Source organism: Periophthalmus magnuspinnatus, chromosome 7 (genome assembly GCF_009829125.3).
Source record: "Periophthalmus magnuspinnatus isolate fPerMag1 chromosome 7, fPerMag1.2.pri, whole genome shotgun sequence".
Classification (NCBI taxonomy): domain Eukaryota; kingdom Metazoa; phylum Chordata; class Actinopteri; order Gobiiformes; family Gobiidae; genus Periophthalmus; species Periophthalmus magnuspinnatus.
In genome coordinates this window covers 31,245,230-31,262,426 of record NC_047132.1, presented here as the reverse complement: position 1 = coordinate 31,262,426, position 17,197 = coordinate 31,245,230, and the positions used below count along the sequence as shown (strand labels likewise).

Sequence of the window (17,197 nt, the reverse complement as noted above, 5' to 3'; positions counted from 1 at the left end):
ACTACCGTTTTACCATAGCAACCATGAAAACTTCCTCAGATTACTTGGAGAACATAAGTAAACATAAGGGATATAACATCAGAGCGCACGTTCACATGTAAACTATGACTAAATATGGACGTACAGGATGTGTGCCGGCGTTCTTCTGCTTTCACAGCTCTTTAGCGATGTTAACGTTGCGTAGCTCTGGCAAACTTCCTGGTTTGAGACTTGGCGCCGGTTCAAGGAGAGCTCCATTAAAGTGTTAACGCAGTGAGAGTCGTCTGAACACTTAAGGGGTGGGCGTCTTTACTCCCGCTCTATAATTTAAAGCTAATAAATGAATATGTAAACAAAGTCGAAGTGAACGTGGAACTGATGGGATGTGAAGGAAAGAGGTATTGATGACTTTATAACTCAGGTGGATAGATTTTAAAATGACTAAGTGCAATTTTTCGTTTTATTTAAAGGTTCGATATTACACAAAATGATTCTTATGAGATTTAACACTTGTTTTAATGCTGTTACCGCCTCATAAACAGACCTGGAGTTGTATTTTAGTTTAATTCACACATGTTTGAGTAACTTTTTATTATTAGTCTGTACATTTCCAAAGTTCAAAACGCTCCGTTCCACCTTGTGATGTCATAAAGTGGTAGTTTAGATTAACAGCTACTTCTACTTTTTACCTTTTGTTCAGAAAAAATGGGCAATTCCAGGACTGAAATGACCCAAATGATTCTAGAAATGAAGGTGTGTGGAGTTTAAAAACACAGCAGAGCACTTCCTGGATTACCACTTGATGACATCACAAGGTGGAATAGAGTGTTTTCAGTTTGAGAAGAAAAACTGCAGGGTTTGTGTGTTAAACATGTGTGAAAGAAGCAAAAAAACACACAATTCCAGGTCTGTTTATGACGATTAAACAATATTAAAACATAAATCAGAGAATAATTTAATATGGGGCAATTTAAAAACTCGCAAAAGACAAAGATTTATTGACTATTTTAAAAAGTGCCTGATTCACTGCACTGGCCGGCAAACATTACTTATTACTTATCGCACTTCACAAGCTTAATAACCATTTCTAAAGCCACAGCTACCCAAGGACAAAATGACTGGGTAGAGCAAAAATTAATCGTATTGGAACTGTATTTAAGTGACGTTCACAAAACCGATAAAACGTCTGCTATAAATATGAAAACTGTTTAAAGGGGACGTATTATTCTATGTTCTAATGTTGTTTCCTCGTCACAAACAGACCTAGAGTTGTGTTTTTGTTTCATTCACACAAGTTTAAAACACAAACAAACCTGCATATTTAGGCTGAGTTCTTCTCTCAAGCTGAAAACACTCTGTTCCACCTTGTGATGTCATCAAGTGGTAATACAGGAAGTGCTCCACTGTGTTTTTAAACTCCACACACCTTCATTTCTAGAATCATTTGGATCATTTCACATCTGGAATTTGGCAACCAATCTCTACTGAACTAAAGGTAAAAGGAGCTGTTAGCTTTGAAAACTACCACGTCATGACATCACAAGGTGGAACAGAGCATTTTGAGCTTTGGAGATGAATGTGAATGAAACAAAACACAACTCCAGGTCTGTTTTGATGACGTAGTAGCATTATATAACATGACTTAAACCTCACAAGAGTCGATTTTGTGTCTATTTTGCTGAGTTTTTCTTCTCTCAAACGGAAAACACTCCGCTCCACCTTGTGATGTCATCATGTGGTAATACAGGAAGTGCTTTTAAGCCTTCACTAGAATTATTTGGATCAATTCAGCCCTGGAATTGTGAATCTCTACTGAACTAAAGGTAAAAGGAACTGTTAAAATGGTTGAAAAACTACCACTTCATGACATCACAAGGTGGAACAGAGCGTTTTGAGGTTTGTGAATGTTACAGGGGAGGAGGTAACAGCATTAAAACATGACTTAACGCTAAGAAGAGTCAGTTTTACGTAATATATGACCTTTAAAGTCGCTCACATTTTTGAAAAAAAAATAAATCCACCGTTTACCACGTGTGTGTCGAGGACTTTATCTCCACAGCGATCGCGTCAGCATCTCCAGTATTGTTTACTCTCGGGCGCCTATCCGGGGTCCAGCGCTGGGTCTGAATGCTAAACGCGGGGCTGCCAGGTGCGTTCACTGACTTCGAGATAAGGGCGGAAATCACACAATTCTGCCTCCAACCCCGGCGGACGGCTTCATATCTCCCCCGATTAAAACAGTCACTCCCACTGCCCCGGCCGCTTCACAAACTTCAAGCACCTGGGAGTTTATGAGAATTTATTACGGAGGAGCAGATGTTTGCCGCGGCGTTGCATTTTTGAACTAACCGACACTGAAGGGGTCATTTATCAGCAATGTGCTCCGCGACAACTTGAAAAACGTTCAATACCAAATCTGATTCTATGGATTTATGTATCTCCCAAAACACGATATCAACCAGTATCAGCGCAGTCGCTAAAAACTGCATTTATCTCCTTCAAACCACAGTAAAATATGACAAAATGAAGAGGAAATAATTGTGATTAACGACAATATCACAATAATTATTAAAGTTGCTCACAGTTTAAAAAGTTATGGATTTGAATCATTTTAGTTTTATGAATAAGTTTCATTTTTTAAAGAATTGTTATAGTATCGTACTTGGTTATTAGTGAAAAAAAGTACGGTTTTACGGAGAATATTCTGGATGAGCAGGGCCGTCGACTGAAATTTGGGGGCCCGGGGCAAGAAATGTCACATGGGCCCCCTCTAATACAGATTAATCGGAAGAGAGTTCGATTCTGGGCCCCCCCATTGACTCCCCTGTGGATAAATCGTTTTTTTCTGCACATTCTGGTGACTTAACGGTGATTATTTTTGTTAGCGATTATCACGATTATATAAAATGTCCCATGAAAAAATTATTGTCGACCCTTTTTAATCACGATAAACGATATTATTGTTTATTGTCTCATCCCGACCTCCAACCTGTGGGTCATAAACTGCATTTATTTTCTTTAAAACAAAAATAAAATAAGACAAAACTGATTGAAATGTTTTATGTCTCAAGTAACGACAGAACAGCTTTGTATACATAGAAATTAAAAGTTTTTTCAGGGCCAACTACGACCAGTAAATAGTTTTATTACATCGATGTTTATGTCGATATTTGGAAGCCGATATTTGATCCGGCCAATTTTCAGTAGAATATTTGTATTTATTTATTACGATAAGGGTCATTATGTCAGTGGCACCAATATATCGCACTTCAGCCTTAGCGTGCGACACAAGTAACCAGGATGTGCTCATGCTATTTCATTTTGTTAGCATCAATTTAAAGAATCAAAAACAAAATAATCAGACAGTTAACATAAATACAACTGTTATGTGTCTTGACGTTATCAATAGGAATGTGACAATAAACAATAATATCGTTTATCGTGATAGAAAGGGTCGACAATAATCATTTTTTGGGACATTTTATATAATTGTGATAATCGCTGACAAAGATAATCGCTGTTGTATCACCAGAATGTGCAGAAAAAAAATATTTATCCACAGGGGAGTTGACAGAGGGGAAAAAGGGGCCTAAAATCGGACTCTCTTCCTATTAATTTATATTTGAGGGGGCCCATGTGACATTTCTTGCCCCGGGCCCCCAAATTTCAGTTGACGGCCCTGCTAATTCATAATATTCTCCGCTAGATCGTAGTTTTTTTCACTGATAACAAAGGACAATACTATAACATGGAACGTTTTCACAAGATTAAAATAATTATTCATATCCATAACATTTTAAACTGTCAGCAGCTTTAAAAATTATCCTGATATAATCGTTAATCGCAATTATTTTGTCCGTGATAATTGCGACGCTAAATTTCCTTTCACAGATCATTAAAATAAACATTTCTTTAATAACCGTTACCCACCTCATCTCTAACAATATTGCACATTTAGAAATACGTTTTAATTTAATTCTGCTTTACGTTTTGGTTTCAATATTATCGTTTATCGTCTAGATTTAGTTCAGAGATATATCACTCTTCAAAATGTGTTGTTGTTGAGCCGTAGCGTGGGACAAAATTGGCCCTGATGTGTGCGTTTAGAAACAAACATTAGAGCGCAGAGCTGTGAGCGAAGTGCATATGGTCAGCATAAATAGTCAGGGGTAAAGGGCTGACACTGCAGGCAGCTTTAGGAGCCATTAAACCCCAGAAACGTGAGACGCACGAGAGCTACGTGTAATTCACCATTAGAACAACGCACCAAAGAAGAGGGTTTATGTTTTGGTGAAGATGGAGTACAGTGCTGAGGTGGCTTTAGTGCTCCTCAGGGGTAAGCACCACCGGGCCACCAGTTTATGGATCCACATTAGGGTCAGTGAGCAGCCACCGCTTTGGGTCTGCACGGGCGGAGTAAAGAGAGAGACTGAGAGAAAGAGAGAGAAGTGAGGGAGGGGGGAGGAGAGAGAGAGCAGCCACCGCTTTGGGTCTGCACGGGCGGAGTAAAGAGAGAGACTGAGAGAAAGAGAGAGAAGTGAGGGAGGGGGGAGGAGAGAGAGAGCAGCCACCGCTTTGGGTCTGCACGGGCGGAGTAAAGAGAGAGACTGAGAGAAAGAGAGAAAGAGAGAGAGAGAGCAGCCACCGCTTTGGGTCTGCCCGGGCGGAGTAAAGAGAGAGACTGAGACAAAGAGAGAGAGAGAGAGAGAGAGAGAGAGAGAGAGAGCAGCCACCGCTTTGGGTCTGCATGGACGGACTAAAGAGAGAGACTGAGAGAAAGAGAGAGAGAACAGCCACCGCTTTGGGTCTGCACGGGCGGACTAAAGAGAGAGACTGAGAGAATGAGAGAGAGAGAGAGAAGAGAGGAGAGAGAGAACAGCCACCGCTTTGGGTCTGCACGGGCGGAGTAAAGAGAGAAACTGAGAGAAAGAGAGAAAGAGAGAGAGAGAGAGAGAGCAGCCACCGCTTTGGGTCTGCATGGACGGACTAAAGAGAGAGACTGAGAGAAAGAGAGAGAGAACAGCCACCGCTTTGGGTCTGCACGGGCGGACTAAAGAGAGAGACTGAGAGAAAGAGAGAGAGAGAGAAGAGAGAGGAGAGAGAGCGCAGCCACCACTTTGGGTCTGCACGGACGGACTAAAGACAGAGACTGAGAGAAAGAGAGAGAAGTGAGGGAGGGGGGAGGAGAGAGAGAACAGCCACCGCTTTGGGTCTGCACGGACGGAGTAAAGAGAGAGACTGAGAGAAAGAGAGAAAGAGAGAGAGAGAGAGAACAGCCACCGCTTTGGGTCTGCACGGACGGACTAAAGAGAGAGACTGAGAGAAAGAGAGAGAAGTGAGAGAGAGAGCAGCCAACGCTTTGGGTCTGCACGGACGGAGTAAAGAGAGAGACTGAGAGAAAGAGAGAAAGAGAGAGAGAGAACAGCCACCGCTTTGGGTCTGCACGGGCGGACTAAAGAGAGACTGAGAGAAAGAGAGAGAGAAGAGAGGGAGGGGGGAGGAGAGAGAGGAGAGAAAGAGAGAGAGAAAGAGAGAGAACAGCCACCGCTTTGGGTCTGCACGGACGGACTAAAGAGAGAGACTCAGAGAAAGAGAGAGAGCGAGAAGAGAGGGAGGGGGGAGGAGAGAGAGAGGAGAAAGAGAAAAAGAGAGAACATCCACCGCATTGGGTCTGCACGGACGGACTAAAGAGAGAGACCGTGAGAGAAAGAGAGAGAGAGAGAGAAGAAAGGGACGGAGGGGCAGAGGGGGGAGAGAAGAGATAGAGAGAGAGGAGTGGAGGGAGGAGGGAAGAGAGGGAGGTAAAAGGGAGGGGGGAGGGGGAGGAAGACAAAGGGGGAGAGGGTGTGAGGGAAGAGAGAGAGATTGAGGAGAGAGTAGGGGTGTGAGGGAAGGGATAGAGAGAGGGAAGGGAGAGGAAGTAGTGAGAGAAGAGAGAGAGGGGAAGGAGAGAGGAGAGGGGGATAGAGAGGGGTAAGGAGAAAGGAGGGGTGTGTAAGAGAGGAGAGGTAGAGACAGGGAAGACGGGGAGTGAGAGGAGGAGAGAGATGAGAGATAGAGAGAGTGGGAGGAGGGGGCCGGAGGAGAGAGAGGTAAGGGTAAAGAGCGCATGAGAGGGAAGGAGGGTTGCAAGCCAGGAGAGAGAGAAGGGCAGAGAGGGATTACGAGAAGCGCAGAGGAGAGAGAGGAGAGAGGTCAAGGGCGAAAGTGAAGAGGGAAAGTCAGAGGGGAAGAGAGGAAAAAGGGAGTAAGAGAAGAGAGAAAGCCAGAGAGAGCTGGAGGGGAGAGGCAGTAAGAGACGAGAGGAAGAGGAAAGAGGGAGGAACGGAGGAGAGGAGACAGAGGTCCTTGGACATTAGCAGTAAAGTGTTGACTTGGCAGCATCAGTCCTGTATCAGCTGAGCATCACACTTCCTGCGTTTCCTCTCTGTTCTTTGTTGATGGGGGAAAAAACAGCCCAGGTTCAAAGTTTCCAACAACAAGCAGCTGTCAGGCCACGTTTGAGTTTGAGAGAGAGGATCCAGACGCTTTCAGACGAGAAAACACAATCTGAAACGCGCCTGGTGGGCTGTTATAATTCCACAACGAGGCTTAATTGTATTGAAAAGTGTTGTGAAATGAGGGGCTTTATCGCCATATCGCGGTTCACCTTTCGTCGTCTCGCTGATTCTTTAATGACACTTTTATGTTGTTTTTTTACAGTTTAAGCTCTTCAGACATCGGTTTTCAAATATCGGTTCAGTCGATGTTGTGGTCGGGCTTAAAAATTCACATAAAAACACTATTTACTGATCGTATTTGACCCAGAAAGTCTTGTAAGGTTTGATCTTTTATTTACACAAAGCTGTTCTGTGGTTACTGGAGAGCGAAATAACAGCTACATAACACATTCGGATCAGTTTTGTTTTATTTTAGTTTTGTTTTAAGGAAATAAATGTTGTTTTCAGCACTGGTATCGTTTGATATCGGCAGATTCTTAAAGCTAAAGTATCGAGATCGGTATCGAAACTGACATACTTAGTTCCATGTTTAAAGAACTGTTATATTATTGTACTTTGTTATCAGTGAAAACAACTACGATCAAGCAGAGAATATTCTGGATGAGCAGGGCTGTCGATTGAAATTTGGGGGCCCGGGGCAAGACGTCTCACATGGGCCCCCTATAATACAAATTAATAAGAAGAGAGTCCGATTCTGGGCCCCTAAACCCCGGGACAACAGACCTCTTTGTCCCCCCTTCGACTCCCCTGTGGATAAGTAGTTTTTTTCTGCATTCTGGTGATATAATGACATTGATATTATCTTGATTATATAAAATGTCCCACGAACGACTATTGTCAACCCTTTTTAATCACAATAAATGATATTATTAGTTTTTCGTCACATCCCTAGGAGAAACTAAAATAAAGACTGACAAAAAAAATCTGCGTTTGAACGTACAGTAAGCGTTTGGTTTAGTCACTGAGAGAAACAGTTAAACATTTGTGCGTTTACATTACCCTCAACTGTGACATAACCACGTCTAGAATCTGAAAAAAAACACCAACGGCACGACATGGTCAAAAGTCACATTTTTATATATCGCTTTTAGGCCTTCAAGTCACTCAAAGCGCTTTACGTCAAGGAATACATCACCTATTCACACACACATTCACACACCAGTGCACACAGATGCACAGACAGAGGGTGAGACGTGGGTTAAGTGTCTTGCCCAAGGACACAACAACAGTTTTTTCCATCTGTGGGAGCTGGAATAGCACCGTCAGCCTGTGACTCAGTGGATCTGATCAGTCAACCAATGATGTTTATGTCGAGAGCGGGATTCGAACTGCCGACCTTCAACTCTGAACTGAGCCTAATCACATCTAAAATCTGAAAATCTGAGGGAGGAAAGGGAGAGATAGAGAAAGGGGGAGAGGAGCAAGAGAGTGAGGGGAGGTGTGAGGTGTGAGAGAGGAGAGAACGGAGCAGAGGGGGGAAGAGAGGAGAGGGGAAGGGGAAGAGGAGAGAGACAGGGGAGAGGGGGGAAGAGAGGAGAGCGGGTGTGAGTGAGAGGAGAGCTACAGAAAGGGGGGAGAGAGAGAGAGAGAGGGAATGAGAGTGAAAGGGGGTGTGAGTGAGAGAGGAAAGATAGAGAAAGGGGGAGAGGAGCAAGAAAGCGAGGGAGGGTGGGTGTGAGAGAGGAGAGAAAGGAGCAGAGGGGGGAAGAGAGAAGAGGGGAAGAGGAGAGAGACAGAGGAGAGGGGGGATAGAGGGGGGAAGAGAGGAGAGGGGTGGAAGAGAGGGGAGAATGGGTGTGAGTTGAGAAAGAAGAAAGAGAATGGAGGAGTAATAGCGGGTGTGAGTGAGTGGAGAGATACAGAAAGGGGGAGAGAGAGAGGGAAGGGAGAGTGAGAGGGGGTGTGAGTGAGAGAGGAGCGATAGAAAAAGGGGGAGAGAAGCGAGAGAGCGAGGGAGGGTGGGTGGGTGTGAGGTGTGAGGGAGGAGCAAAAGGAGTAGAGGGAGGAAGAGAGGAGAGGGAAAGGAGAAGAGGAGAGAGAGGGGGGATAAAGGGGGGGATAGCGGGGGGAGAGAGGGGTGGAAGAGAGGGGAGAAGGGGTGTGAGGTGAGAGGAGAGAGAGAGAGAGGAGGAAGAGGAGAGAGGGTTTGTGAGTGAGAGAGGAGAGAGCAAGAGGAGGAAAAGGAGAAACAGTGAGGCTGTGAGGAGAGAAAGAGCGATGGAGAGAGGAGGGGGGTGTGAGAGAGGAGGGACATAGAGAGAGGAGAGACAGAGGAGGTGTGAGATAGAAGCGACAGAGCGAGGGGGGTAACAGCGGAGCGATAGAGAGATAAAATGAACGCAACAAACTAACGGATACTCAACTTTTCAACGACTCAAACAGACACGAACTCACAAATCAGCGTCTCTCACCTGGGGCTGTGATTAAATAAGTGGCAGAAAAAATGCCAGATTTTCCTATCCAATAAAACTCCCAGCGTGAACTCGACAGGTAACGTTCTGCCCCAAAGCTACGCGTCTCGTGGTTCAGACCAGACTGTTTTTTTTGTTTTTTTTGTGGTCGACACATTCCTGATGTTTTCCTCCGTCTCAAAACACAGCCTTTCCTACATGTATGTGTGTGTGTGTGTGTGTGTGTGTCTTTGTCTGGCTGCGGAGATACTGATCAAAACGAAAATTACCCACTCAGAAAATCCATAAACTTTACACGTATCCAACGCGCAAATCTACATTATTTTGGGAGCCATTCTGTAGATTAAAGGCTAACACCAAGACCTTTTGTTGCCATGGAAACATCAAGTGGGCCCCTATTGACAAGATGGAGGAAAAACACGACTCAAAGCAAAGTATTTTGTTCGTGTTTTTTGCTGGATATAAAAGGCTGTTTCCATGGTAATGCTTGTTTGATGTTAGCTAAGAGACGCAGTTTGCATCTTTTTGCTCATTAAACGATCCAAGTCTCGTATGAATTAAACTAAAACTTATTAAATGGGACGCGGGGATTGTGTTGAAGAAGAAAAAAAAAAAAAAGGTTATGCAAATCACATGACAAAGTACCAAAAGAAAACGTGCTGCGTCGTTGTAAATGGAGCTAGCGTGTTTGTAGGCTAATAACGCAATCAGACGCGCTAAACATAATAGGGTCATATAGAAAAAAAGCTAACACAAGAGTTTCTTCTGCAGTTTCTGATCAAAGTATCGTTCCCAGATCCCTAAAAACAAGCAAATACGCTAACTGACGCTAATAGAGAATGTATTTAATTACAGAAAACTAAATATCTGCTCATTATAAAACGAAAAACACAGACAGATAGTCAGGGGTGTAGCTTCAAATTCTGTGAACTGGGTAAAAATCATCTTTAGGGGCCGGTACGACGATATTGTCTTTGGAAAAAAAATGCATATTACAGACTTTATGAGGGGCCCCTTCCTGCACTGGGCCCCGGGGAAACCGTACCCTTTACCCCCCCATCAGTCCGACGCCCCTGCATGCGCTCACCAAGAGTTGTGTTGTGTTTTCTTGCTAATCTAGTACCGCAATGAATTATTTTGAGTGTAGGGAAGAAACTGCATTCTGAAAACCACCGAGTGAAAGATCAACAGTTAAAAGGTAAACGATAACACTGAAACTAATTTATGCCACTGACGCAACAACACAAAAGCAGATTTAAACCCAAAGTGGACTGAGTGAGTGTGAGGCTAGCAGTTATAGCGGCTAATTTGGAGCCGAGTTGCACGCTAGGAATTATGACTGCGAGTATCATAGCAACCAAAGAGCCAATCAGGAGCGAGGGTGTTGAAGGTAACGCCACTTTCCGCCCGCAACGCTGGTTTAGCAGGGAAGGGGCGCTTAGCAATGCTGTCACTCCAACCTGTTGCTAACGCTAGCGGGAGTAACCTCGGGGAAAGAAGGCGCCTGATTTGTCTGTTATTAATGCTCTTATCTTGATTTACAGACACAATAGTGAAATAAAAACGCCAGGATCATGTAGAGCGGGTTAATACGAACATTTAAGACCAAAATGACGAGTCTGACAGCAGCAGGTACAGAGAGAGGAGACAGTTTTCAATAGGAAGTGAACTGAAGCCAGAGTCGATGGAGTCGGAAGCGCGCTCATGATCACTTCCTGTTTGGAACGCGGCAGCTAGCAGGTTAGCTATGTCCATTTATATATACAGTCTATGTTTAAACCACAAAAACTATGCTAGCTGCTGTAAACAAACAACAGAATGAAACACTTTAGTCATTAGTTTGCATCTGTAATGAGGCACAGAAGTTATTTATGCAACCTTTTACAGCTTAAATCGTATCATATAGCTCAAAAATAACCAAAAATGTCCCAGTAGTGCAAAGAAAATGCACACAAAACCCCCAAAAATATAGTTCCAGCTTCCATAGGCTATTGAACGATGACTTGATGTAGTGATACGCCTGTGTATTAAGTTACTTCTTTGCCAACACTGCAAACAGATCAGATTTCCACAATATAAAGCTTTGGAAATCAAGTAGACAACACGTAAGCACCTCTTTCTATCAAAGTACAAGGTTTACCATGACAAAAACTCACTGAAAAATCGCACTAAAATGGAGGAACACACGAAGAAAGTAAACACAACAGAACAGACAGAACCCGCGGTGAAAACGGACCAGTCTAGACTTAACGCTCCTCTCACTTCTCAAAAAAAAAACTTCTTCCCCACACGAGTTTAGTTCCTGATCGCAAAGCTCGTGGCACCAGAGTTGTTGGAACAGAATGCAGTTATTGCTACTACTCTCCTGGGAAAGAAAATATGGAAGTAGTACATTGGTAATAAAAAAACTGTCGGCCATGTTTACAGATTTGGGGGATATGAGCCTGTTTACACTCGCACCGCTGTGTCAAACCAATATTATGTTTGTACTTTAAGACGTAGAAACGAGGTAAGGAGGAGGCTGTGGGTTAGATCCATAGACGGTGTACAGAAGTGGACTGAGTGAGTGTGACGTCATCCACGGTGTTCAGCTCTACTTAAATGAAGCTCACCGAGGCTAGCAGTTATAGCGGCGAATTTGGAGCTGAGTTTCATATTCGGAATTACGACCGCGAGTGTCATAGCAACCAAAGAGCCGATCTGAAGCGAGGATGTTGAAGATAACTGCCCTTTTTGACCAGGAGCAGGAGCTTAGCAACGCTGTCAATCAAACCTGTTGCTAACGCTAGAGGGAGCAACAATAGAAGGCGCCTGATTTGTCTGTTTTTAATGTTTATATCTTGATTTACAGACACAATAGTGAAATAAAAACACCAGGATCATGCAGAGCGGGTTAATATGAACATTTTAAGACATTTTTTGCTCACTTCCTATTTGTAACGCATCAGCTAGCGCGTTAGCTATGTCCATTTATATAAACAGTCTATGGTTTCAATTCTAGTTTTATTATCTAGTTTCTTGGTGTTTTGTTGGTGTTTCTTGGTTAGCCCTGTCACGATAACAAATTTTGGATTTTGATACTTTGCTGAAGTAAAAGCCGATAAACGATAATATTGAAACTAATTTATGCCACTGATGGTTGAGTTTCCATATTTGGAATTACGAGCAAGAGAATCATAGCAACCAAAGAGCCAATCCAGAACGAGGCTGTTGAGGGTAACGTCAATCGAACCTGTTGTTAACGCTAGCGGAAGCAGCCTCGGGGAAAGAAGGCACCTGATTTGTCGGTTTTTAATGTTCATATCTTGATTTACAGACACAATAGCGAAAATAAAAACCCCAGGATCACGTAGAGCGGGTTAATACGAACATTTAAGACCGAAACAACGAGTCTGACAGCAGCAGTTACAGAAAAAGGGACCAAAGTTTTTCAATAGAAGGTGAATTGGAGCCAGAGTCGATGGAGTTGGAAGCGCGCCCATGATCACTTCCTATTTGGCACGCGGCAGCTAGCAGGTTAGCTACGTCCATTTATATAGAAAGTCGAAGGTTAGATCACTGAACAAGACCTTCCGTTATTTAAAGATGACATTTGAATGCTACTTAAAGTATAAATATTTAACAGTTATCAAACTTTTCACAACAAGTATCGCCAAACAAGATATTCAGCTTTCCAAGTACCACCAGATTTAACCCAAGTATAAGTACACCTGTCACGATAACACATTTTCAAGCCTGATATATATCGCTCCAGAGAAATACTGTGATAAATGACAATATTGAAATGACATAATCCCAGTAAATAATCATTAAATGCCATGAACTGCAACAAATAAATCGTTAAAAAAAGTCATAAAAAGGGACTTATTCACCCCTCTACAGTTCAAATCTTATCGTTCTACGACAAAAACACCCCAAATCGCTCCACTTTAGTGAATAAAAAGTACTCACGATAAACACTGACGGCTAAAACATATTATTCCAGCTGTTCAAGGTCTAATCTAGAACTAAACCAGGTCTACAAGAGGATGACATCATTTCTGCTGTAGTTTTAAACAAGAAATTATCCAAAAAAGGACAAAATGTGGATGAAATGACCTCCCCCAGCTGTTCACGCAAACATATTAAACGAATGTGGCATTGAGTCAAATCCGACACATCGGCGTTACCAAAGCTACACTATCTGCAGTTTATTACATCACAAATTACACAGAAAAGCAAACTGTTATGTAAAAGTGTTTTGTGAGTTTACTCTAAACTTTTGATGCTGTAACATATTTCTCTAAGTCAAGATTATGATTATAGCAAAGGGCAAGACTCGTACATTTATAAAAGACCAGTTAAAAGTTATATACACACAGAGGACATCAAATATATGAAGTAAGATATATGGAATTATGGGGTAAAGAAAAAACATCACGTAACTCTACTAAATATATAAAGTATTCACGCTTTGCTTGGTCAGAAAAATATTTAGTTGAGTTATTTAACTTATTTACTTTGTCAGAAAATATTCAATAGTTATGAAATATATGAAATTATGTGGCAAAGTAAAGGGCGGCTACTTGGAGGATTTTAATTTAAAATACAATTAAAATATTTATTTATTTTATTATATTTTTGTTTATTTTATTTATGTAGTTATTTAAATTTTATTTGCTAAATAATTCCATATGTCTTATTTTCTATATTTGATAAGTATTAAATATTTTTCGACAAAGCAAAAGACTTCATATATTTCATGTCTTGTCTGTGTGTATATAAAATGTAGAAAATAGTAAAAATGTATTTTAAAAAACACTGAATGAGAGGGCGTGTCCAAACTTCTGACTGGTAGTGAACATTTATGGGTTGAAATTGTGTCTTGAGCCACAAAAATAACAATTTCCATGAGTCACCACATCCAGGTTCATTCAGGTTTAGATCCAGGTTTAACGCAGTTTAGAAATTACATATTTTAATACGACAGCGCCATCTACAGTCAGACTTTTACCGAACCACGGGACTTTGAACCGAGACGAGGGGGCCTTTTCACTCTCACACACTTGCGATACTGTCCTGGACAAGTCGGACTGTAGATGGCGCTGTCGTCCTGGTAAGAAGACAGCACCAAAACCTGTTTAAACCAGCAGAACGGACACGTCAAAACGACACCACGTGACCACTGTGAGGCGCTAGCGAGCAGCGGAAACAGTCAGGGATGAAAACAAACTAAACCTTGGTCTGAAAGTTTCGATCAACGTTTATCGAGCGTTCCATTTTAATAATTAACCCAAAACATTTCCAAAACTACTCATACACACCACATCTACACATATTGGTGCGCTAGCTTGTTTTCCAATTTTACGCTACTTTTATTTGAACTTCGTATCACCGTGTCAAATCTCCTCGCCTTAAGGACACTTGATAACACATAATCCATACAACTGCGCTATAATCCAAACCAGACACTGATCAAACACAGATGTTGGGAACTTGCAGCTTTTATCCCATTGCTAGCAACACAGGATTTATTACGGGAGCGCTCAAAAGGCTAACGCTACAACCTAATCTCCTCCCCTCCGGTAAAGACGTACAGTATGTGACTCATCTGTATCGATCCGCTGCCACTCGTATTCATGACTCCGACATGCCCCCTGCAGGCAAAGGTCAAGCGCGTCCATGGGATTTTGCCAATCTGCGAGTTAAGTGTCGACATCCCGGGACGTTTTTTTAGATTTAGCCAGTGGAGTGTGACACTAGAGAGGTTAGCCGCTAATCCCCAGAGTCCCCTATATCCCTGTATGAAGGTCTTTAAAGCCGCACTCCTGATGTACACGTCCTGATGTTCTATACGTGCGGCGCTGCTAAGGGGCTAAGCCGGTGCATGCAACGCTTAAAATAAAACCGCGTCCATGTCCATGACGGTCCCAGAGGTTACGGCGGAGGTTGTGAAGTCCATATATTATAAGTGAAGTGCTCCGGAGAAGTTGGAAAGAGTAAGGTTTAAAGTTACCGATGAGAGAAACATGACAAAGCAGAATGGCTCAAAGTCAGAGTGTACTTGATCGGTTTGTGCAATGATTTCTGCGTAGATGCACATTCAAAATCAGGCGTGTACAAACTTTTTTCACAGCGTACTGAAACGTATTTGAAGCGGAGGGGGTCACGTGGTGCATTTAACACAGGTTTGACAGAGATATTGTACCTTTAATAAGACTTAGAAGATTATTTTTAGGTGTGTGTCACAACGCAATGTGATGTTATTCAGGTTATAAAGGTATATTTTTTTCAATTTGTAGTAAAAAAATAATACGAGGAGGCATGAGGGCCAAAAAAAATTGGTCTGAGGGCCGCATTTTGCCCCCGGGCCGTAGTTTGGACAGCCCTGTTTGATGGGAATTATGGGAAAAAGTAAAGCTAAACAGATTTGTCATAACTGTCATGAAGTTGGAGATGCATGGTCATGTAGACTTGTTGTTCGGTGTATGAAAGTTTTTATTTATCACGTGCAGATTTACGTTGCACTACTACAAATTTGTGGTTATTTTTCAGCTATATGATAAGATTTAAGACGTAAAAGGTTGAATTTATCACTTCTACACCTCATTACAGATGCAAACTAACAATTAAAGTGTTTCATTCTGCTGTTTATTCATTACAGCTCATGATTTTTTAACAATAATATAGATTTCGAATAGTTTTGTGGTTTAAATCTGCACTTGGGTTGTTGTCAGTTGCATAAATCGGTTTCAATATCATCGTTTATCATCTGTACTTGCTTATATATATATATATCAAACCTGAAAATATGTTATCGTGACAGGCCTGTGCTCCTGTTGTCCACACATTGTGCAGCAGAAACACAGTGCTGTCAGTGGTCAGTTGGGGGGGATGTATGAGTATGAGGAGTTTGCATGTATCAGCACAGATTTAATGATTTGCAATGCAGTCGGGGGCACAGGAATCTATTGAATTAACAATAAATACGACTAGATTTTTGCAGAATGGAGTCATTTCTCAAGCAGATCACCTTAAAGTTTAACGTGAAAAGGAAGCAGACGTATATAAACAGACTTAAAATGCCACGCTATTGAGGATTCAGAGTAGAGAAGTTGGGGGGAAATATCTCCGCTTAATTAGGCGACTGATTATGATTTAAAGAGCCAAGTGTGTTTGATATGAAATCAGTAGCCTGCGGATCTTGGGTCAGTGCCAATTTAGCCATGAATGACATAATATTGCACAAACAGAGCCAAAGTACAGCCACTTAAACGCATCACAGCACGTCGTGTGGAATAACTAAGAGAACATGAAGCCCTTCACTCATGCAGCAGTGTTGTGGTGTGGCTGGGGGTCTTACTTCTCCTGTGTGATGTGCTCTTTGATGGCTCCCAGCGCGCTCAGGCTGTTGCCCTGCTGCAGCCTGCAGGTTGCCAGGTGCCGCTGGTACTGTTCCTTCAGACACACGTTCTCCGTACACAAGTCGGACACTTGCTGCTCCAGCTCCTCTATCCTGCCCCTCTGTCTCTCCAACAACTCCTGCTGCGTCTCTATGATCTTATTCAGCTCGCTTAGGTATTCCGAAGCCCGCGTTGGGTTCTCAGAGAGGCTCTCCATGTCCGTGTAGTCCCCGCTCACGCCGACAGCAGCAGCAGCAGCAGCGGCGGTGGTGGTGGCGGAGAGAAGCAGAAACAGAAACAGAAGCAGAAGCAGAAGCAGAGGCAGAGGCAGGTCGCTTCTCCTCGGCGTACTAACAATCCAAGTAGAGGTTGCGCCTTTTACGCCTCGCCATTTTTTTTGTATAAAGTGAACCACGTGCCAAAAATTAAACCCCACTTCCTTTTTGGTTAAAGTTCAACCCGTGACAAAAACATTAGTAGCTCCTGGTTTGGTGAAATGGATCCGTCATGGGAGCTGGTGTGCCGTGACGCGCGCCTGGCCGAGCACAGAGGCACACAGAGCGGGGCTGGAGCGCCGTGGACTCAGCCTCTTCCTTCTTCTTTTTCTCGCTGCCAACGCTCCGCTGTGGCATTTTCTCCCGAGGTGGAGGTGTCTCTGGCTCCTCCACGCCGCTCCCGACACTTTTGGTAAACACAGGCTGGATGTCTGTCAGGTGGGAGGGACTTCCAAGTTTTATGAATCTGCAGGTCGCATTAGGCGCATAATGGCTTTGCAGTCGCGCACAGTGGGGCAGGGAACAAGTGTGCGCACTTTCTCACGCGGGGATGGCAAATGGAATGTTTTTTTTTTATGTTTTTTTTTTTTTAATCTCTCCTTGAGCTTATCTCAACGTGAACCCGTGAACTTTCCCTCCACTGTAAGCAG

At 42.9% G+C, this 17,197-nt stretch overlaps 1 protein-coding gene across 2 annotated transcripts in view; it reads right to left on the bottom strand.

Moving 5' to 3' along the window:
* The window catches only part of LOC117373171 (IQ motif and SEC7 domain-containing protein 1), a 247,212-nt gene extending 230,541 nt beyond the window's left edge, over positions 1-16,671 (bottom strand). Inside the window, exon 1 of one of the 2 annotated variants that reach the window (XM_055222994.1) lies at positions 16,233-16,671. In XM_055222994.1, coding sequence (XP_055078969.1) covers positions 16,233-16,489 — 257 coding nt within the window. In that variant the 5' untranslated portion in view covers positions 16,490-16,671. The remainder of the gene's footprint in view (positions 1-16,232) is intronic. The other variant, XM_055222996.1, reaches the window with a different exon arrangement.
* Positions 16,672-17,197: the final 526 nt, after the last annotated feature.